The sequence below is a fragment of the Amblyraja radiata genome, chromosome 6 (assembly GCF_010909765.2).
Source record: "Amblyraja radiata isolate CabotCenter1 chromosome 6, sAmbRad1.1.pri, whole genome shotgun sequence".
NCBI lineage: Eukaryota > Metazoa > Chordata > Chondrichthyes > Rajiformes > Rajidae > Amblyraja > Amblyraja radiata.
The window spans coordinates 45695816-45719498 of record NC_045961.1 but is presented as its reverse complement, the minus strand read 5'-3'; the positions used below and the strand labels follow the sequence as shown (position 1 = coordinate 45719498).

Here is a 23683-nt window from a genome sequence, read left to right as displayed (position 1 = left end):
CAATATAATCAAAGACTTGTCCATCCCCAGTCATTCCTTCTTCTCCCTGCTCCCGTCCGGCAGAAGTTACAGAAGTTTGAAGACACGCACAATCAGACTCAAGAGCAGCTACTTCCCCTTGTTATCAGGGTTCTGAAGAGTTCTTCCATAAACCAGGGTACTGTCCTTTACCTCTACCCCAATGAGGGCATTGGAGTTCCACACAAGTTTCATTGTTTAAAAGATCTGAGATGATTGATAAGCTACGGCTCAAGTGAGAATATATTTCAAGATCATGTATTGGAAGCAGTTTGTGCTGGTTCCTTCCCTCTTCCTTGTCTCAAGCAAACGATAGTAAGCCAATTGTACCAGGAAAAAAGGGATGGTCCAGGGATAATTTTGCATGTGGAAGGATAAAATATAACCAGGACACAAAGTGCTGGAGTAACTCAGTGAGTCAGGCAGTATCTCTAGAGAACATGGAGAAGTAACGTTATAGGTCGGGATCCTTCCTCAGAGATGCTGCCTGACCCGTTGGATTACTCCAGCACAGTGTCCTTTTTTGTAAACTAGCACCTAGAATTCCTGTGTAGGAAGGAACTGCCAATGCTGGTCTACACCAAAGATAATGCTGGAGTAACTCAACGGGTCAGGCAGCATCTCTGGAGAAAAGTAATAGGTGATATTTCTTGTCTGAAGAAGGGTTCCGACCTGAAAAGTCACCTATTCCTTTTCTCCAGGGATGCTGCCTTAACCCACTGAGTTACTCCAGCATTTTGTGTCTACCAGCAGTTCCTTGTTTCTACATAAAATATACCAAATTCCATTAGTTATATAGGTCTTCCTGCCCCAGCCCACCTTCCCATCCTCTGCCAAAGTATTTGGACTCTTGAAGCTCTGCAATGGACACAGTTGAAATATAAATCTCATTCTGTACATAGTAAGAATGTGGCATTGGTCGTTATATTTAGAGTGAAGAGGTTTTGCCAATTCTCACTGGCAAGACCAATATGCTGGATACTGACCACAACTCTGATGGTCACGGTGGGCCAAAACTTGGACATTTATAGAGCTTCATAACAAAACATGATAGCTAAAGCCCAGTCAAGTTCAGCCACACAGTGACACAGTGGCGCAGCAGTAGAGTTGCTGCCTCACAGCGCCGTAGACCCAGGCTCCATCCTGACTATGGGTGCTGTCTGTGCGGAGTGTTTATGTTCTCATCGTGACCATGTGGGTTTTTTCCGGGTACTCTGGATTCTTCCTGCATTCCAAAGACCTGCAGTTAATTGGCTTCGGTAAATTGTCCCTGATGTTTAGGATAGAACTGGTGATTGCTGGTCGGTGTGGACTTGGTGGGCTGAAGGGCCTGTTTCCACGCTTTTCTCTAAACTGTATCTCTCAACTAAACTCAGCAATTACACTCTGCAGGTATCGACAGTGATGTTGCTGTCATAGCAATGACAATAGCTAGTATCACACAAAAGCTCTCAATTTGCATACAGGCCTATGAATACATATTGGCAGATGAACTTTTTCAGACACCGATCTGCATGAGGATATGAAAATATATCATCACCAAGGGTATGAATTCTCTACCAAACAGTATTGTATAAAATGGGTATAGAGAGCAATCCTGAAAGAGTGGCAGAGAATATAATGGTAATATTCCATATATAACATTTGGGCACAATAAAGGGCCTGTCCCACGAGCATGCGACTCCATGCGGCAAGCGCGACCTAACGTGGTCGCTTGAGCCGTACGGCCTCGCGGGGCCGGTCCCACTTCGATCGCCGGAGCCGTATGGAGTTGTGCGGAGCTGGTCCTGACATCGCGCGGGGCTCCGAAAAACTGACCGTGTTCAAAAATTCCGCGCGGCAACGGCCTGCCGGCCCGCAGCCACCTCAACGCCGTATGCACCGCCTCGACGGGCGTGCGCAGCGTCTTGACACAGTACGTCACGCGCAAACTTCCCACGGACTTCGCTCGAACTTCACATCACTCACTCGATCTCCGCGCGGCCCCCGCTTCCGGTTTGGTTGCGTTCGCCGCATGCAGGCGCATGCTCGTGGGACAGGCCCTTAAGGTTATTGGCTGGAGCCTCTGCCTATTGGCTTGGTATTTGGAAAGAGAATACTAACGGCCGACAAACGGTCATCATAGGTTAACCTACTAATTCCTGGGATCATTTGTGTAAACCTCTTCTGGACCCTCTCCGGAGCCAGCACATCCTTCCTCAGATATGGTGCCCAAAATTGCTCACAATATTCCAAATGCGAAGTCAAGGCCTTAGTCAAGCCACAAGCCACAAGAACATGTTCACTTTGCATGAAGAATGTGACTTCTGGGAGCTCTCAGCTGATCAGAGATGGAATATTCGAGGGCACCCCCTCACCTGCAAGCACCAATCATTTAGACTTTACTTTAGACTTTGGAGATACAACGTGGAAACAGGCCCTTCGGCCCACTGAGTCCACGCCAATCAGCAACCTGTAAACCATCCTACACACTACAGGCAATTTTCAATTTTACCAAAACCAACTAACCTACAAGGTTTTGGAGTGTGGCAGAAAACTGGAGGATCTGGGAAAAACCCACGTGGTCATGGAAAACATAGCAACTTCGCACAGACAACACCCGTAGTCAGAATCTCTGGCGCTCCCTCTAAGGTAGCAACTCTACCACTTAGCTGCAGTGCCGCCCCTTGCCAGGCTCTGTTCCGTTCCCCCTCTTTTCCAACTTTTGTTTTATTGTTGTATTAATCAATATCATCAGTTGTTCACTCTCAGTAAACATATTTCATTTTATACCCGCTAACGAGAACCTGCTAAAAGTGTACAGATTCTACAGACAGACTTTAAGAAATGACAACAAATGCATGTAAGATATATTTAAAGAGAGAGAGAAAGACAGAGAGCGAGAGAGAGAGGGGAGGGAGAGAGGGAGGGAGAGAGAGAAAGACACGGAGAGAGAGAAAGAGAAAGACAGACAGAGAGAGAGAGAGAGAGACAGACAGATACAGAGGCAGAGAGGGAGGGAGGGAGGAAGGAGAGAGAGAGAGAGTAAAAGAATATGCGGCCACTGTTTGACAGATGAGGTTGAAACAAAGGTGCACTTCCTGCTAAAATGCAAAACATTTGACAAAACAAGGAAAGCATACTTTGACAAACTCAGTGTGGCAACCCCTGATTTTAAAAGAACTAGATGATACATCAAAACTAAGAATAATCCTTGGCGAAGGAAATACGGCACATCTTGGTGCACGATACGTAACAGCATGCCATAACCTGAGAGACGGTGAATGACCAACATGCACATATGTACGCACACACTAATCAACATTAACTGACACTAAGAAATTAATATTGAATTGCTAAACTCGCTATTCTGTTGTACTGCTTACAGTTGCAAGAACGTGTAGCAATCAATAAAGGGCTATAGGCCGATTGTGAGTTTATGTACAGGGACATATCTATCCATGCACTGTGTACTTGTATTTATACTTATGCATTTGAAATATGTATGTCATGTTTTATACTTTGGCAATATAACAATGTATTTTTATCATGCCAATAAAGTTTTTAAATTGAATTGAAAATTGAAAAATTGAATTGTAAAAAAGATGAGACAGGGAGAGATAAAGGAGAGAGAGAAGAAGGAGAGATAAGGAGAGTGTAGAGGGAGGGGAGAGAGAGAGAGAGGGAGAGGAAGGGAGAGAGGGAGCAGGAGAGTGAAAGATGAGAGACAGGAGATAGAGAGAGATAATGAAAGTGGAGAGAGGGAGGGTAGAAGAGACAAAGGGAGAGAGGGAGAGGGAGGGAGGGAGGGAGGGAGGGAGGGAGGGAGGGAGGGAGGGAGAGAGAGAGAGAGAAAGAGAGAGAGAGAGAGAGAGAGAGAGAGAGACAGATACGGAGAGAGAAAGGGAGGGAGAGGGAGAGGGAGAGGGAGAGGGAGAGGGGGAGGGGGAGGGGGAGGGAGAGGGAGGGGGAGAGGGAGAGGGAGAGGGAGAGGGAGGGGGAGAGAGCGTGCTTGGATCATAGTGCGTGTCGCTGTCAGGACTCGAGGTCTCCAGGCCAGCCATCTCAGCCAGGAGACTCGAATGTGCAGAGGGGCCTGAGACTTGGCAATTAATTAATAGTTTTACTGTGTTTTGCTTTAATAAATACTGTTGTTTGTACACTTTAAAAAAAAGAGAAAAAAAGAGAGACAGAGAGAGAGAGACAGACAGAGAAAGATGAGGGTAGAGAGAAAGGAGGGAGGAGCTAAGGAGAGGGAGGGTAGAGGGAGAGAGAGAGAGGGAGAGAGAAAGGAGAGAAGAAATGATAGAAAAACAGAGAAGGAGGAGAGAAAGAGAGAGAGGATATATATATATATATATAATTTGTTTTGCAGCAATGAGTTTCAAGCTCAGTCTGTTTCTAAGGCTAGAACTTTCCACCAGATAAGGCCACTAAACTTATTTTTGGTATAACTGTCTTTTGAAAGACTGCAATGACTCCTGCCCACATGATGAACACAAACGTTGAAACATTTCATTTTAAAGATCCATTGTTACTCACCATTTATTTCTGCTTTCCGTGTTAATTTAGCAGAGCAATAACTATGAGAAACTGTAGTCAGCTCTGCATGATCTAATATAATCAGTGCTATCTGTAGGTGTCATTTCACCTTGAGACCAACATCCAGTGTGAACAGCCTCCTGCTTTGCAAATAATTTGTACTTCCCGATTTGATTTGAGTCTAATTAATACCAAATCAGCAAAGTACAGTGGGGAGCGATTTCAGGCACCACTCCTGCTGAGTAGCCATGTACCTGGGAGTGAATGTCAGAATTTTGGATTTACAGAGTGCATGATTTATTTTGATCACTTATATTAATTGCATGCAGAACGAGCTGAATTTCTGATTTGCCTGTGAGGCAAAACTCTCTTCCTGAGGAAGCAAGTCGCAAAATGCGGCTTTTTGCTTGAAACACTGAGGGAGAGGTTTCTTTGCATTCAGCTGAAATTGATATTTTTATAAATATTAATGCAGTCATTGGCTCCGTCCCCACCATTTTAACACCTTTCAAAAGTGTTTGCTCTTCACTCTGTCATGTTGCGTGTAAACAGAAATGGCTTCTGGCCATTTGAAGCAACATTTTGATGGCGGAGAAGCGGGCCCTCGGAGAGCGAGCAAGGTCGCCGAGAACCAGGGGGGACCCGGCAGAGGGGGGGCTGCTGACACGTGCAGTAGATAGGATTGTTCGGTGAACTTTTGTAACTTTGGCGACACGTGTACTACCTAGGTGAGGTCAGCTGCATAATGTTACCAGGGTAAATGTAAAACAAAGCTTTTCACTGCACCTAGGTACGTGTGACAATAAAGTCTCATTGAATCCCTCTCTCTTTCTCCTCTCTCTATCATCCTCTCTCTCTCCTCTATCTTTCTGTCTCTCTCTCACTCTCCTTTCCCTCTCTGTCTGTCTGTCTGTCTGTCTGTCTGTCTGTCTGTCTGTCTCTCTCTCTCCCTCTCTCTCTCTCCCTCTCCCTCTCCCTCTCCCTCTCTCTCTCTCTCTCCCTCTCCCTCTCCAGCTCAGACTCGATCTTAACCTTGCACACCTCCCACAGTAGTAATTAAAGGGAGCATCTGCCACTTGCTGATCAGTCACATTAGTCGTTGATCGATTTCTACGGGCTGTTGCCACAAATTGTGTTTGCTGCAGGTCTTAAAAGCTGCTGCAGGCTGCGGGCTGTGGGAAGAGCTGTCCTTGGTGCTGAAATACACTGCTCTGACCTTAACATTTCAGCACAGCCAGACTGCTCCCAGGCACTGATGTGTGAGCTGCTTGAATATGGATGAGAAGCAGCTCTGGAGCAGTGCCCTCAGTTGGTGGCCTTTCTGCTGGTGATCTGGGGTGAGCAGTTCTCATACCTAGGGTACTAGCTCCATGGAGAGGTTGCTTCCACAGGTTTGGAAGGAAATAAAGCTCTGGAATAACTCAGCAGATCTCTGCACCTCTGGAGGACGCTTCGGGTCGGGAACCTTCTTCAGTAGAATTAGTATGATTAGCATGGGTAGACAATGTGAAGTACATCATCCTCCCGCACATGCATGCTTCCTGCGCCTTTGTATATTCATGGCTCCACTCTGCCTCATCCAATAAGGCACCCAGAGCTGCTGGTGGTGGTAAATGCCCATTCCCTTCCCTGCCCAACATGCCCGCCAGCAACCATCCTGAACCTTTGTAATAACATCCGCCAGCAGGGGGAGCCAATGGGTCCATGTTCTCCAGAGATGCAATACAATGCAATACAATCAGTTTTATTTATCACTTGCACATACAGTGCAAGTGAAATGAATTTGCCAGCAGCGGTACAATGAAAAAGAACACACAAAAACACAATAAAAATTTAACACAAACATCCACCACAGCATTCATCACTGTGGTGGAAGGCACAAAATTTGGCCAGTCCTCCTCCATTTTCCCCCGTGGTCGGGACCTCAACCCTCCGCAGCCGCCGCTGCAGGCGTCCAGACGAATCAAAGTCAAGGTAAGTCCTGAATCAGTGCCTCCCCCACCGGAGACCGCGGCTTCAGGTTGGTGTAGGCCGCAGGCCGGCGGTCTGAGATTTAAAATTTCCCACCGCGCCGCAGCCAGAAGCACCGCAGACCGCAGGGCCGGCTGACCCACTGAGTTACTGCCTGACCCACTGAGTTACTGCCTGACCCACTGAGTTACTGCCTGACCCACTGAGTTACTGCCTGACCCACTGAGTTACTGCCTGACCCACTGAGTTACTGCCTGACCCACTGAGTTACTCCAGCACCTTGTGTCCTTTTTTTGAGCTAACGAGCACTTGCCCTTCACATAAGTGGTGCAAACAGTATTGCAATTGACACTGTAGAAACAAGCAATCGTAGTGTGAAGAAGGGTCCCGAATCATAACGTCACTCATCCATTTTCTCCAGAATTGCTGCCTGACCCGATGAGTTACTCCAGCACTTTGTGTTTATCTTCAATTGATACAGGTTGGTTTCAAGTGATGTTAGCCACTTACAAAATAAACCCCACAGAGATATGCTGGTGCAATAAATATTGCAGTTGACCATATTCACAATGATCTGTCGGAGACAACATTTATTTGTGCAACTCCCCTGGATCAAATGAGTGCGGGTTTTTTCACGTTGCCTCACTGTGAGCATTTCCCCCAGCTATCCAATGTTGCTCCAGTTCAGTCCATGACTACTATTGACACTCTGTTATTAGAGTCATGCTTCGTGGAGAACAGGCCCTTCGGCCCAACTTGCCCAGACCAAACAACATGTCCCATCTACATAAGTACCACCAGTCTGCGTTTGACCCATATCCCTCTAAACATGTCCAATCCATGTACCTGTCCAAAAGGTTCTTAAATGTTGCGATAGTACCTGCCTCAACAACCTCCTCCGGCAGCTCGTTCCATGCACCTACCACACAAAGTAACGCCTCAGATTCCTATTAAAACTTTCCCCCTCACCTTAAACCAATAATCTCTGTTTCATTTTGCCGAGCTATTCCTCTCATGATTTTGTACACTTCTATAAGATCATCCCTTATTTCAAGTCCCAGCCTTCTCTACAAGTTTCCGCATGGTAGGCTGCTCTGGAAGGTTGGATCGCTAGGGATCCAAGGAGAAATAGCTGAATGTATAGAAAATTGGCTCCATGGAAGGAAACAGGGTGATTGTGGAATGTTGCTTTTTGGACTGGCGTCCTGTGACTAGTGGTGTGCCTCAGGGTTCAGTGCTTGGCCCGTTACTGTTTGTCATCAATATCAATGATTTGGATGAGAACACACATGGAATGATTAGCAAGTTTGCAGATGATACAAAAGTGGGTGGTATTGGAGATAGTGAAGATGGTTGTCAAAAATTGCAACAGGATTTTGATCGGTTGGGCAGGTGGGATGAGGAATGGTTGATGGAATTTAGTACAGAGAAATGTGAGGTGTTGCATTTTGGGAAGACTAACATGGGTGGGACCCACACAGTGAATGGTAGGACTCTTGGGAGTGTTGTACGGCATCGGGATCTAGGAATATAGGTACTGTACATAGTTCATTGAAAGTGGCACCACAGGTAGATAGGGTGGCCAAACAATTGGCTTCTGTAAATTGTCCCTAGTGTGTAGGATAGAACTAGTATATAGGTGATTGCTGGTCGGTGTGGATTCAGTGGGCCAAAGGGCCTGTTTCTGCATTGTATCTCTAAACTTTAATTTCCATCATTTACTGGTTTTTCCCTGATATCATCCCTGTTGTTCTATTATAAGAACATTTCAGGGGAAATCTTCATTGGTGGCTTTGATTTACTCAGGTTAGTCTTCAATATATTTCCATTTGCCACACCAGGCTAAGCAGATCTTCCCACCCACAAGACATAAAGAGGTTGTTAGGCGGTCAGTGTTCAGATAAATGTAATTAACTGTTCTAATTCTGTAAAACTGCAACAAGCCAGAGGGTTTTTAAATCAAAACAATTTATTGCAAACCTTCCCTTAAGTAATTAGATTCTAACTCTTTCCAAATCCCGATCTTAAAAGGACATTGTCCCTTTTGGTAAGTGGGTCTGGTTTACTTATATTAATTTCCTTCTAAGATTATGAATGCTCTGCTCTAAGCTAGGAATATTTCAAATAATCAGAGTTGAGAATGCAGGTAATTAATCCAGTGTCAGTATCCAACCACCTCCGTTCCACAGACATTTATTCACTCAGGATCAGCACTTACAGTACGTTCAACAAATTATACAGTACGTTTAATTTAAGCTGCTTATTCACTGCATATCGATATAACTTGGTCAGGATGAAGACATTTGTCCATAAAACCCTTAAACCCTGCTCCTACTAGGCCAGATACAACTCATCTTTACAGATATAGATTTAACTTTAGACTTTAAGGATACAGCGCAGAAACAGGCCCTTTGGCCCACCATGTCTGCGCCAACCAGCGATCACCCCATACACTAGCACGACCCTACACACTAGGGACAATTTCCAATTTTGCCGAAGCCAATTAACTTACAAATCTGTACGTCTTTGGTGTGTGCTTTACAGCATTAGAGACCCGGGTTCGATTCTGACTACGGGTGCTGCCTGTATGGAGTTTGTACGCTCTCCCAGTGACCGTGTTGGCTATTTCTGGGTGCTCTGGTATCCTCCCTCATCTCATCTCAAATCTTATCTGCCTGTACATAATCCATATCCCTCCATCCCCTGCATATCCGTGTGTATCCAAAAGGATCACATGCCATATCCAAAATTAGAGAGACTGATGTGTAAGCAAAGTGTAAGAGCAGAAGGAATATCTTAGTGGGGGATTTTAAGTTTTCCAATATTGACAGGGATCCTGACTATGGGTGCTGTCTGTATGGAGTCTGTACGTTCTCCCAGCGACCGCATGGGTTTTCTCCAGTTTCCTCTCACATTCCAAGGACGTACAGGTTTGTAGATTAATTAGATTCTGTAAATTGTAAATTGTCCCTGGTATGTAAGAAAGTGCTAGTGTTCAGGGGGATCGCTGGTCGGTGCAGACTCAGTGGGCCGAAGGCCCTGTTTCCATGTTGTATCTCTAAAGTCTTTAGATCTTTGGCCAGGGGAACAGTTACCATTTCCCTCTGACCAATTTGATTGCTTGAGAGGTAATTACTACAGGCCTGCCGCACTCCCACAAAAATAGTAGGTCTGTCTTGACCTTGGTGAGGAAACTTACTGCTGCAACACATCCCATGGAGCTTTTGACACTCTGCTCATTAATCTTTAATCCACCTTTGAATAAAATATACGGTTCAACGTCAAATACCATTAGCGTCTGTTCCTGCATGTCCTTGTTGTGTGTGAACTGCAGTGCTTGCCCGAGACTGAAGTACAAGACGAGTACAAGTCCGGGTCTGCCCTGGTTGCTCATTACCACCATGCAGCAGCAGGGGGCGATGTTGGGGGAGGCACAAGTAATATTAAATCCTATCGTTGCAAATCATTTGCCAGTCTTTTCTGGCCCGTTCGCAAATATTGCTTACATCATCTTTTAGAACATAAACAGTACAGTACAGGAACAAGCCCACAGGGCCTACAGCCAACATTTGTTGCAAACATGATGCCAAGTTAAACTCATCTCATCTGCCTGCACATGATCCATATTCCTCTGTTCCTTGCTTATCAATGTGCCAATCTAAATGTCGCTTAAACACCACTGTCGTATCTCGTATCTGCCTCTATCACCACCCCTGTCAATGCATTCCAGCCCCCCCCCCCCCCAACCTCTGTGTAAAAAACCTGCCCCGCACATCGCCATAAAATTTGCCCCTCTCACCTCATAGCTGTGTCCTCTAATGCTAGACATTTCCACCTTGGGAAAAAGGTTCTGACTGTCTACTCTATCTATGACTCTCATAATTTTATATACTTCTATCAAGTCTCCCCTCAACCTCCGATGTTCCGAATAAAACCCTCCAAGTTTATCCAACCACACCTTGGAGCTGAAACCCTCTAATCCAGAAACCCTCTAATCCGGCTCGGATTAGCTCTGAACCTTTTCATACCTCTAGTTTCCCTCTCCGCTGACTTTCAGTCTAAAGATGGGTCTCGACCCAAAACGTCACCTATTCCTTTTCTCCACAGATGCTGCCTGACCCGTTGAGTTACTCCAGCATTTTGTGTCTACTTTCAGTGTAAACCAGCATCTGTGGTTCCTTCCTACACAAACATTTAATATTTTGATCCAGTTTCCTGGCTGATTGAGTAGTTGCTTCTTGGGTGGAATGTGTATGCAACAAATAATTGTTGGATCATTAGGTTTTGATGCAATGATACGGGGCACTGCTGAGACTACAGCAGGATTACTGCATACAGTCTCAGGCTCCATATTAAAGGAAGGATGTGCAACCTTGCAGGAAGTCCAGAAAAGATTAATTGGGTTGTGATATAGGGATTGATGTGTGATAAAAGGTTGAAGAGGTGTTCAGTTTAGTTTAGTTTATTATTGTCACGTGTACTGAGGTACAGTGAAAAGCTTTTTGTTGTGTGCTATCCAGTCAGCGGAAAGACTATACACGATTACAATCGAACTGTCCACAATGTACAGATCCAGGATATAGGGAATAATGTTTAATTCAGATTCAGATTCAGATTCAGAAAACTTTATTGTCTGTCGTAACAGAAAATCTTCTTTGACGTGGCTCAACATACGACCAGGACAATGTACTGATAAGCAGTCATACAACACAGATTTCTGCGAGCACACACAGTGTGTATAGATCTTAAAAGCAAGTATAAAGATTAGAAACTGTAAAAATAGACAAGATAAAAGTTGTGGATACGTGTAAAGTGACAGTGCGTCAGGGTTAATTTGTCCCTTGTTCATTTTCTATTTAAGCTGTTTATGGCAATGGGTATGGATGAGTTTTTGTGGATGTTTTTCTTGGATAGGGGGACTTTATATCGGCGGCCTGATGGCAGAAGTTGGAAGGACTTGTGCAGGGGGTGGGTGGGATCCTGTGTAATGAGGTTGGCTTTCCTTTTAACTGCCTGGGTGTGGAGTACTGATAATTGATTTTGAGTTTTGCCAGTTATTTTACTTGCTTGATTGATGATCCGGGAAAGCTTTGATTTGTCTTTGACAGAGGTGAGGGTGAACCAGGATGTGATGTTAAAGGTGAGTACAGATTCTATAAGTGATTTATAGACAGGCGTTGCTGTGCCTTCTTGTACACAGAGTCTGTGTGCTGGGAGAAGGACAGGCGGGTGTCAATCTCTGTGCCCGATATGCATGATAAAGTCCAGTAAAGTCCGATTAAAGATAGCCCGCGAGTCTCCAATGAGGTAAATGGTAGCTCAGGACCGCTCTCTAGTTGTTGATAGGATGGTTCAGTTACTTGATAACAGCTGGGAAGAAACTGTCCCTGATTTTGGAGTTATGTGTTTCCCACATTTCTGTACCTCTTGCCTGATGGGAGAGGGGAGAATAGCCCTGTACTGGTGCTGAGTGAAGACCTCTCTCCTCCATTGTTGACAACACTGGCTCCAAGGTTAATCTCATTCATCATAAAAATTGGTTAGGATGTGTAGGAAGGAACGGCAGATGCTGCTTTACTCCAAAGGTAGACACAAAATGCTGGAATAACTCAGCGGGTCAGGCAGCATGTCTGGAGTAGGTGATGTTTCGGGTCAGAACCCTTCTTCAGACTGAAAGTAGAGGTGGGGAGGGTGGAAATAAACTGGTGGCTAGTAAAGGCCAGAACAAATCAGGGCCTGCAACATATGATCTCAGGATCTCAGGAAGGACGGAGCCCATAATGGTGCATTGTTGGCTGGGGAAGGTGATGTTTCGGGATGCGAACAGTGGAACTGGTAGGATGATTAGCATGGGGGGAGGAGGGGAGAGAGGGAATGCAACGGTTACTTGAAATTAGTGAAATCAATGTTCGTACCACTGCAAGCTGTAAACTGTAAGGTTGTAATCTACCCAAGCATAATATGAGGTGATGTTCCTCCAATTTGCATGTGGCCTCGCTCTGACAGTGGAGGAGGCCCAGGATAGAAAGGTCAGTATGGGAATGGAAATAAAAGTTGGTTGTCAACAAGACTTCCTTCCCATGGTGATGTGTGGTCCTGCTCCATCCACACTGTACAACCCAGATGATTTATTGATATTACCAATGAACACTGCCAAGTTCAGCACTGCAATTTAAAGCACGGTTGAAATGTTGCCCATTCCTCTCAGTTGCTAACATCATCTGTATCAAACGCCCCTACAAAGCGTTCCTTGCACCATCCTCTTGTTAATAAAACAAACTTTGATCACCCATGTCTCCAATTTATCTCGTTGAAGTTCATTCTTAATCTGGAATAATACATTCAGCAATGCTGATCGGAATAGATAGGATAAAGGCACAGAGTCTCTTGCCCAGAGTGGGGGAATCGAGAACCAGCGGACATAGGTTTCAGGTGAAGGGGGAACGTTTTTATAGGAATCTGAGGGGTAACTTTTTCTGTACAGGGTGGTGGGTGTATGAAACGAGCTGCAGGAGGAGGTATTTGAGGCTGGGACCATCACAACATTTAAGAAGCAATTAGACAGGTACGTGGATAAGAAAACTTTAGAGTGGTGTATGGGTCAAATGCAGGGAAGTGGGACTAGTGTAGCTGGGACGTGTTGGTCCGTGTGGGAAAGTTGGGCCGAAGAGCCTGTTTCTACACTGTATGAGTCTATAACTCTAATGCGATTAAGGACGAATATACCCTTTGTGTAGTGAAGATGATAACAGTTGTAGAAATGCTGACTCTAGCAAATAAAGATGTGACATTTTACACGCTGATGCAGTTGAAGATTTGCCAGCAGTAATGCGACACTGTCCAGTCTACGCAAGCAACTCTGAACACTGCATCATCATCCAATTTCCCCGGCCAAACCACTCACTGTTAAAAGAAATGAGGAAGAAACAAGTAGGACGCAAAGCACTGGAGTAACTCAGCAGGTCAGACAGCACCTCTGGAGAACATGAGCAGGTAACATTTCAGGTCGAGACACTTCTTCAGACAATTAAGCAGACTCACAGTCATCACCCTTTGAAAGGGCACTTGCCTGAAATGTTCAATTATTTCTTTACCCACAGATGCTGCCCGGCCTGTTTAGATTTGACAAAGAGATTTGCTGTTTTTATTTCAGGCTTTGAACATCCGCAAGATTTTGCTGTTGTAAACGTGTAAAACCATGGAAGCATGTTTGTATTAATTAGGTAGAGAAGGCAGGGAACGCTGGCTCACCAGTATAGTAGTGACGTAAACAGTGCGATTTTCCAAGCCGGAAGTATCATTCGGAAACATCATCTCATTCTGAATTAGAACTAGTTTGTCTGCATCATTCCAGTAGCCAATCTATGGACAAGAACATTGGTAATTAATTAGAGGACATTTTATGGATGAGAAAGTTGATAAAAATGACAAGACACCACAGGCTTTTCCACTCTGATCTGGAACCTTTCCACACTACACTGGAACTGCTACTATTAATAATTCCAAGGCCATTAGGGTGGCACGGTGGCCCAGCGGGAGAGTTGCTGCCTTACAGAGCCAGAGATCCGGATTTGATCTTGACCATGGGTGCTGTCTGTGTGGAGCTTGCACATTCTCCCTGTGACCGCGTGGTTTTCCTCCAGGTGCTCCGGTTTACTCCCACACTCCGAAGGTGTACAGGTTTGTAGGTTGTGTCGAAAGGAACTGCAGATGCTGGTATGTACTGAAGATGGACACAGTGCTGGAATAACTCAGCAGGTCAGGGAGCAGCTCCAGAGATGTTGTCTGACCCGCTGAGTTACTCCAGCACTTTGTGTCTATCTCCAGGTTTGTAGGCTAATTGGCTTCTGTAAATTGTCCCTGGAGTGTAGGAAGGAACTAGTGTATGGATGATTGCTGATCAGTGTGGACTCAGTGGGTTGAAGAGCCTGTTTTCACCCTGTATCTCTAAACTAAACTAAATTAAATTAAACTAAACCAAACTTAACTAAACTGAACTAAACATCTGATCTGCTTAATGATGATACTGATGCCCCTTGATTCTCACCAATCTATCTAACTGAAATAGCTTGCATCCTGGGACTGAATTATTATTGTCAAGATATCAATCTAATCCCCTTGAAGTCTCAAACTTTTTGTAAGTAGGAAAGCCCAAACTGTGCAAACCCATTGTGTAGCTAATGGCCCTGAAACTAGGTACCTTTTTCGAGTCCTTTAAATCAATAACTATGCGAGGATTTAATACTGGACACTGCGTACCAAATGAGGCCTCACCAGGGTTTTACAAAAAGAGGATAATTCCTTGGAGACTAAAGAAACTGCAGGTACTGTAAATTTGAGCAAAACACAGTGCTGAAGGAACTCAGCGGGTCAAGCAGCATCCGGGGATGGAACTGTCAGGAGACGTTTCAGAACCAGTCTGAAGTTCATAAGTTATAGGTGCAGAATTAGGCCATTCGGCCCATCAAGTCTATTCCGCCATTCAATCATGGCTGATCTATCTTTCCCTCTTAACCATTCTCCTGCCTTCTCCCCATAACCTTTGACACCCTTACTAATCAAGAACCTGTTCATCTCCACTTTAACAAATACCCGTTGACATGGACATTACAGTCGTCTGTGGCATGAATTCCATAGATTAAAGACAGGGTGGCATGGTTGCACAGCGATAGAGTTACAACCTTACAACACCAGAGAGCCTGGTTCGATCCTGACTACGGGTGGGCCGAAGGGCCTGTTTCCGCATTGTATCTCTAAATTAAACAAACTAAACATTAGCTGCACGCAAGTCAGTTCCCCTATCATATTTAGAAATCTTTCCAATCTGCTGTTCACATCTAGCAGTGTATCACTTATAAGTATCTTTGTGTTAGCAATGAACATGCAGGCACTTCCTTAGATACTTTCATCCAATCATTAATAAATGCGATGAACAGTAATTTTCAAAGCACCTTCAGTCCACATGTCAAACCACTGCCATTATCGACAAACTTGCCCCCTACGGGAACAAATCTAATTCTTTATCTGACCTGAAATTGTTTACCCGATCAAATGACTAAATATTCCAAATATGTTAAGTTGTGTACTACCATTGAAAGGACAATAAGACCATAAGACATAGGAGCAGAATTAGGCCATTCGGCCCATTGAATCTGCTCCGCCATTCAATCACGGCTGATCTATGCCATTCTCCTGCCTTCTCCCTGTGACCTTTCACACCTTTACTAATCAGCAATCTATCAATCTCCGCTCTAAAAATACTGAATGACTTGGCCTCCGCAGCCGTCTGTGGCAATGAAGTTCCACAGATTCATCACCCTCCGACTAAAGACATTCCTCCTCTTCTCCATTCTAAAAGTACGTCCTTTCATTCTGAGGCTGTGCACTCTGGTCCTAGACTCTCCCATTACTGGAAATACCCTCTCCACATTCACATTTCATTAGTCAGTAAGTTTCAATGACATCCCCCTCATCCTTCTAAACTCCAGCGTATACAGGCCCAGTCTATAAATCACTTATAGAATCTGTACTCACCTTTAACATCACATCCTGGTTCACCCTCACCTCTGTTAAAGACAAATCAAAGCTTTCCCGGATCATCAATCAAGCAAGCAAAATAACTGGCAAAACTCAAAATCAATTATCAGTACTCCACACCCAGGCAGTTAAAAGGAAAGCCAACCTCATTACACAGGATCCCACCCACCCCCTGCACAAGTCCTTCCAACTTCTGCCATCAGGCCGCTGATATAAAGTCCCCATATCCAAGAAAAACATCCACAAAAACTCATTCATACCCATTGTCATAAACAGCTTAAATAAAAAATGAACAAGGGACAAATTAACCCTGACGTACTGTCACTTTACACGTATCCACAACTTTTATCTTGTCTATTTTTACAGTTTTTAATCTTTATACTTGCTTTTAAGATCTATACACACTGTGTGTGCTCGCAGAAATCTGTGTTGTATGACTGCTTATCAGTACATTGTCCTGTTTGTATGTTGAGCCACGTCAAAGAAGATTTTCTGTTACGACAGACAATAAAGGTTTCTGAATCTGAATCTGAATCTGAATCTCACAACTTCCTCAGAAAAGGTAAACAGATGGGTGGAACTTTATGCCATTCCAGACTCATCGAAGGGTACAACACTTTCTGCTTTCTTCCACTTTTTCAGATAGCGGGTCTAGCAATAATATCGTTGTTTTGATCTCGTGGCGCAGACAGCAGTGGAGTTGCTGTCTCACAATGCCAGAGACCCGGGTTTGATCCTGATTACAGGTGCTGTCTGTACAGCATTTGTATGTTCTCCCTCGAACTACTTGGGTTTTCGCTGGGATCTCCGGTTTCTTTCCACACTCTAAAGACGTACAGGTTTGTAGGCTAATTGGCTTGGTGTCATTATAAATTGCCTCTGGTGTGTGTAGAATAGTGTAAGTGTGTGGGCATCGCTGGTCAGCACAGACTCAGTAGGCTGAAGGGCCTGTTTCTGCGCTGTATCTCTAAAATAAACTAAACTAAACTAAACAGAACTGACATCTTCAGTTCCTCCAGGCTTGGTGTCTGTTCTTGTTCCATTGCCGGATATTTTTGTCACTCCATTCGTCACCTAACCTCCTCCTTCATGTTCTCACCTTCCTTTCAGCACCATGGTCAGCAGGGCAGCACCGTGGGTGCAGCAAGGAGAAATGTTGCCTCTCAGCTGCATTGAAGCAGGTTTGATCCTGACTAGCTGCGCTGTCTGTGTGGAGTTTGTATGCTTGAACATTTTCACTGCAACTGCGTGGGCTTTCTCTGGGTGCATTAGCTTCATCCCAGGTGACCGATGGTTGGCATTGATTCATCAAGCTGAAGGGCCTGTTTCCATGCTCCTAAAACTAAACTAAACTAAACTCATAGGTGGATCCTGATAAATCCTACAAGATATGGATAAACATTTGTCTCTGGTGTGGGGGAATTCACCAGATGTAAGGGAGGCTTATTCTTGGTAATTTAGAGGTACGAGAAGATTTTTCTCAGATAAGATAGTTAATTATAATTGTTTTTTTCCCAAAAGAGTTGGTATTATTTTCAGAGTGAAGCAGGTCAATTGTTGAAGTGCAGTTAAATTATGCTTTAAAGACTGATTTCTATTTTTCTGTCATTTAAGTACAGGGGAAACTTCACATCGAAATGGGTAAGGTGTATTTAACCACTCTGTATTACACTGCGGTACTATTTAATAGGAAATTGCTAGCCCCTGGGCTGCTAACAGCACTCATGTACCTTCTAAATCTCTCGTTTCCCTCTCCTCTGACTCTCAGTCTGAAGAAGGGTCTCGATCAGAAACGTCACCTATTCCTTTTCTCCAGAGATGCTGCCTAACCCGCCGAGTTACTTCAGCTTTTTGTGTCTATCTTCGGTGTAAACCAGCATCTACAGTTCCTTCCTGCATATTCTCATTAAAAGACAACTGTGTTATGGTCTATCGTGCAGTTCTGAGATCAGCTAAGGAAGGCGTCATTAACACATTCACACCCCGCTTTATACGTGGTTTACACCATTACCTGGCCATGATCACACTGACAACTGAGTTCTGTCCCTCCGGCACTTTTAATGAAGGGTTCTAAGTGGCATTAAATCATTTTCTACCAAGGTCAAGCAACTGGGAACAGTGAACTTTTATTTTATAAGGATCACTTGAATTGCAAAACTGATTTTGATGCTTTTATCTTTGTCCTTTTGAAGTGAAAGACGCCACAGATAGCATTCTCACAAAATGCCACGGACAATCATTGGAATAATTGAGCCATGACAGATTTGATTAGGTTACGTGCCTGAAGAAATGGCCAATAGTATTTTTGCTGCATTAAATGTGGTCATAGATTCACATGCAGCAGTGCAAATTGCTTGCTTTGCAACCAAGATCTAGACTGAAGGCACGATGTGGGAGTTTCTGCTGTGACGTGTGACCGCAGTACATAATTCCTGACTGTTTTACCAAGTGCAATGCAGTGCACCTGCTGCAATCTCATGGTAAACACTAAATCTGCAGATTGCATTAAGGGCTCTAATACAACTATGTATATCACTGAACAGTTCATAATCGGATAATGCCTTAATGCACAACATGAAACCAAAGCCACTAAGGAATTCAGCATTCCCGATTATTTTCAATCATTTGTTCAATTATATCATGCATTGTCCCAGGCGTCACTATCAACGTTCAACTTTCTGTGTCCTTCTCTCTTCCTACTGTCTTGCAAACCACAGAGCTGTCTCTCAGAATGTGGGCAGGTCCTACTGAATGAAATCCCCCAGGGTTAAAAGGAAAATGCAAGCCTTTTTGTAACTGCAAAAATGCTGGTTAATTAAAAAATATTTCAAATAAAATCTGTTGAATTTCTCCCTTTTTTATATCGGCTGCGAATATACCCAATGGAAAGGGAGCAGGCTAGAGTGGAAATCTTTCTGATCGGGCCTATTCTAAATGAGCAGGTCGTGAAGTAGACAGCAACTCCTCTCGCTCGCCTCAGCCAATATCTGATAACCCAGTATGTACCAGAAACAAAGGGTGGCTTTATGTTTTGTAAGGTGGTTGCTCCAGGAGATAGTTTAGTTTAGAAATGCAGCATGGAAACATGTCCTTCGGCCCACCGAGTCCACACTAACCATCAATCACCCGTTCACACTAGTTCTATGCTATCCCACTTTCTCATCCACTCCATACACTGGGGGCAATTTTCAGAGGACTATCCAACCCGCACGCCTTTGGGATGTGTGAGGAAACTGGAGCACCCAGAGGAAACCCACGCAGTCATAGGGAGAAAGTGCAAACTCCACACAGTCAGAGGTAGGATCGAACCTGGGACTCTGGCGCCATGAAACTCCAGTAGCTGCACCACTGTGCTGCCTTGTGTGTGCCGGCAGGTGTGCTGATGATGAAGCTATGCGGTGAATGACAAAAGTGTGTTTTTTGGGTACTTCCACGCTTTTTGAGGGAAGTGGAGATAGTGCTGAAATGTGGTGCTGAGGTCAAAGATCAGCCAAGATGTTCTTGATGTGAGAGGGGAGAAGACGAAGTGTCCGGGGTGATACTCGTTCTGGATTATGCTGGTAGCCTTGCCTAGGCAGCGTGAGGTGTAGATGGAGTCAATGGAAGGGAGCTGGTTTGCGTGATGGCCTGGGCTGTGTCCACAATGAATTCTGATCAACCAGACTACCACGCGCAAGGCAAGTGATTTGTCAGACTCACTCACATCATATTGTGCATCAATCGTTCCAATACTTTAGAACAGTTCATGGCTTAGCCAACAATTTGGTTCATCCCCTCCCTGACTTGACATAAAACAGCTCTAATTGTTTTTACTAGAACTTGTCTCTGGCTAATCTGTTTTAAAACATCACTGGGTCAACTTGCGCTTTCAAGATCATTTATCTTTGTGTCCAAGCATCAGTCTTTAGAGGCCGTATATTTAAGATAATCACTAGTGAATGTACAAGAAGCTTTGGGAGGTATTTCTTTACACACGCAGTAGTTAGCAGGAAGCCACTGTAAGAAATATTGAGATGACAAACATATAATGCATTTAAGGGGATCCTTGATAACCATACTGAGAAAGGAATAGAAAAATGTGAGTGTCTATTCTGGCAGAAAGTACAAAAAGTCTATCATCTAAGTGATGAGTCAGAATAAAAGGATACACCTTTAGAAAGGAATTTCTTTAGTCAGAGGGTGATGAATCTGTGGAATTCGTTGCCACAGACATCTGTGGAGGCCGTCATTGGGTATTTTTAAAGCGGAGATTGACAGGTTCTTGATTGGTAAGGGTGTCAAGGGTTATGGGGAGAAGGCAGGAGATTGGGGTTGAGAAGGAAAGATAGATCAGCTGATTGAATGGCAGAGTAGACTCGATGGGCCAAATGGCCCAATTCTGCATCGATGACATGAACTTAATGAACATGAGAGATTACAAAGCTGAGATGCAGACAGATTTTGGTGCCTTATATAATGATTCGGAAAATGATAGGTTCACAGCTGCTATTTAGAAAGGCCAGCAGAATGTTATTGCTTATTGCTGAAGAGCCATCTACAAAAGTGGGTGATTATGGTTCTCGTCTACAGTGGAGGACTGAGACCACATCTGGAGTACAGCTACGTCTCCTTATTCAAGAAAAATATGTCAATGTATTGGAAAAAGTGTAGAAAAATGTTCACCAGACTAATATGGAATTGTTCAATGAGGAGAAACGTGGGCAGACAAGTCTTATATTCATAAAGTTTAGAAGAATCAGAGGAGATTTGACCAACACATATAAGATCATGAGAGGTCGGGAGAGGGGAAATGTGGAGATGACGTTGCCTTCTGTGAAAAAAGAAATTAGTGGTCATGTATAAAAATAAGGAGCCATCCCTTTAAGACAGATAAGAGAATCTCTTTTCTCAAAAAGTGTTGGGGAAACAGTCTGTGAATATTATTAAGGCAGAAGCAGATAGACTCTTGATAAGCAAGGGGTGAAAGGTTAGCATGGGTAGAAGGAAATAGGGACCTGAGGTTACAATCAGATCAGCCACGATCATATTAAATGACAGAAGAGACTTTGGGGACTGACTGATTTATTCCTGCAAGTACTTTGTAGGTTTGTAGGATACGTTGATGGAATTAGACTCAGTTGTGTGATCTGGAGCATTAACACCAACACAGACATTGACTGGATGACCTGTCTTAGTGCAGCAATCCAATACAATTATCAAACAGAGTTTGATTTCAGATACTTCTGATCCCTGTCTGATATGTAGGCTGTCCCATGTCTAAATCAAAGCAAGCAATTAAAAACTTTTTTTTGCACATTATTGTTTGTCTAATGTCTAAAATGCCCTAAGAAAGACCTTCCTGACTGACTTTGCAACAAGCAGAGAAATTGGACTCCTATATATCGGCGAGACCAAGTGCAGATTGGGCGACTGTTTCGCTGAACACCTAGGCTCAGTCCGCCTTGGCCTACATGACCTCCCACTTTCCAAACATTTTAACTCACCCTTCCTACTCCCACAGTCACCTTTCTGTCCTGGACCTCCTCCACTGTCAGAGTGAGCCACATGCAAATTGTAGAAACACACCTCATATTTCACTTAGGCAGCTTACAACCCAGTGGTATGAATTTTGATTTCTCTAACTTCAACTAACCCTTGCACTCCCTCTCTCTCCATCCCTCCCCCATCCTAGTCCTCTTGATAATTTCCTTTTGCATTCCATCTTTATCACGTCCTCCCCAGTCAACAATGAACCATTGTGGGCTCCAACTTTCCTGAGTCATCGATGCCGGCTCTGCTTTGTTCTGGACCTTCCCATACCTCTAGTTTCCCCCTCCCTGACTCCCAGTCTGATGAAGGGTCTCGACCCCTAAAGTCACCTATCCCCTCTCGCCTGACCCGCTGAGTTACTCCAGCATTTTGTGTTTATCTTCAGTCTCGTAACCTGCTTTGAGGTGGAAGTGGAAGATTGATTAACACCAGCTTTTGTTCTTGCTCACGGTAACTCACCCTTCTGTGGCCAGCACTTTTCAGCTCAAATACATCTATTGTGAAGTTTGTTCGCCGTCCGTAGTTGTCAAACTGAACATTCCCTGTTAAACCTTGGATCCGTACCTTGCGATGAATCAAAGAGGAAAGATATGCATTACATCACCATTTTGATGGAAAGCTTTAGCACAGCTTAACATTAACATCACTTTCTGTTCTAATTTTCTTCTATCCTGTCGCAGGGATCAGTTAGGGATCTGTGGGTCATGATCTCCCGGGTTCCAAACACTTTAACTCCCCCTCCCATTCCCATACTGACCATTCTGTCCTGGGCCTCCTCCACTGTCAGAGTGAGGCCTGATGTAAAATGGAGGACAGCACCTTATTGTCCTCTTGGGCAGCTTTCGACAACGGTATGAACGTTCATTTCACTAATTTTAAGTAACCCCTTCATTCCTGCTTTCCCCCCTCACCCCTGCCCCACCCTACAGTCATCCTACTGGTTCCACTGTTTGCATCCCTGTACCCCTTTGTTATCACCTCATCCCCAGCCAACAATGGGCCATTGTGGCCTCCACTTGGTCATCTGTTGCCGGCCCTGCTTTGTTCTGGGCTTTTCTTTCCTCCAGCTCCCTCCCCCCTACTTTCAGTCTGAAGAAGGGTCCTGACTCAAGACGTCACCCATCCTTTTTTTCCAGAGACGTTGCCTGACATGGAGAGTTACTCCGGCACTTTGTGTCTATCTATGGATCTGTGTCAGCCAGCAACCAAATACTAATGAAGTGAATAGTTACAATCTGGGAAGGCTGCTCGATTGAGTGATGGCTATGGATTCAACAATGACTTTAAAATAGCAGTGGATACATATTTGTAAAGGGCAAATCTGTCAAGCTCTGTGAGAAGACGGGGATGTAATGCAAAGGATTTACAAGACTGCATTTGGAGTATTTTGAGCAGTTTTGGGCCCCATATCTGAGATAGGATGTGCTGGCATTGGAGAGGGTCCAGAGGAGGTTTACGAGAATGATCCCAGGAATAATTTGTTTAATATATGATGAGCATTTGATGGCACTGGGCCTGTACTTGCTGGAGTTTAGAAGGATGGGGGGGGGACCTCATTGAAACTTACCAAATAGTGAAGGCCTGGATAGATTAAATGTGGAGAGGATATTTCCACTAGAGTCTCGGACAAGAAGCCACAGCCTCAGAATAAAATAATATACCTATAGAAAGGAGATGAGGAGGAATTTCTTTAGCCAGAGGGTGGTGAATCTGTGGAATTAAGAAGGGCGTGGAGGCCAAGTCAATGGATATTTTTAAGGCAGAGATTGACAGATTCTTGATTAGTAAGGGTATCAGGGGTTACGGGGAGAGGCAGGAGAAGGGGTTGAGAAGGAAAGATAGATCAGTCATGATTGAATGGCGGAGTGGACGATGGGCTGAATGGCCTAATTCTGCTCCTAGAACTTATGAACCTGAAGAATGAGAGGAAAGGATCCTTTAGATGATTGTTTCAAAGTAGCAAATGGCCTCCTTCTGTCTTAAGATTCACTGATTATTCATGTATGAACATAGGAAATGAGTGCTAGCAGGTCACATGGTCACCCTGAGTTTTGCAGCCCTGTGTGTCTCCTAAATGTCATCAAAGCAGAAAGCCTGAACCAGTGGA

General features: G+C 44.3%; 1 protein-coding gene across 4 annotated transcripts in view; it reads right to left on the bottom strand.

Annotated features, from left to right (window-relative positions):
* gria4 (glutamate ionotropic receptor AMPA type subunit 4) overlaps positions 1-23683 on the bottom strand; it is a 186987-nt gene that overhangs the window by 53307 nt on the left and 109997 nt on the right. For all 4 annotated transcript variants that reach the window (XM_033022671.1, XM_033022672.1, XM_033022673.1 and 1 more), the window contains exons 8-9: positions 22036-22140; positions 13762-13872 (exon numbers count right to left, since the gene is read on the bottom strand). In XM_033022671.1, the coding sequence (XP_032878562.1) occupies positions 13762-13872; positions 22036-22140 (216 nt within the window). The remainder of the gene's footprint in view (positions 1-13761; positions 13873-22035; positions 22141-23683) is intronic.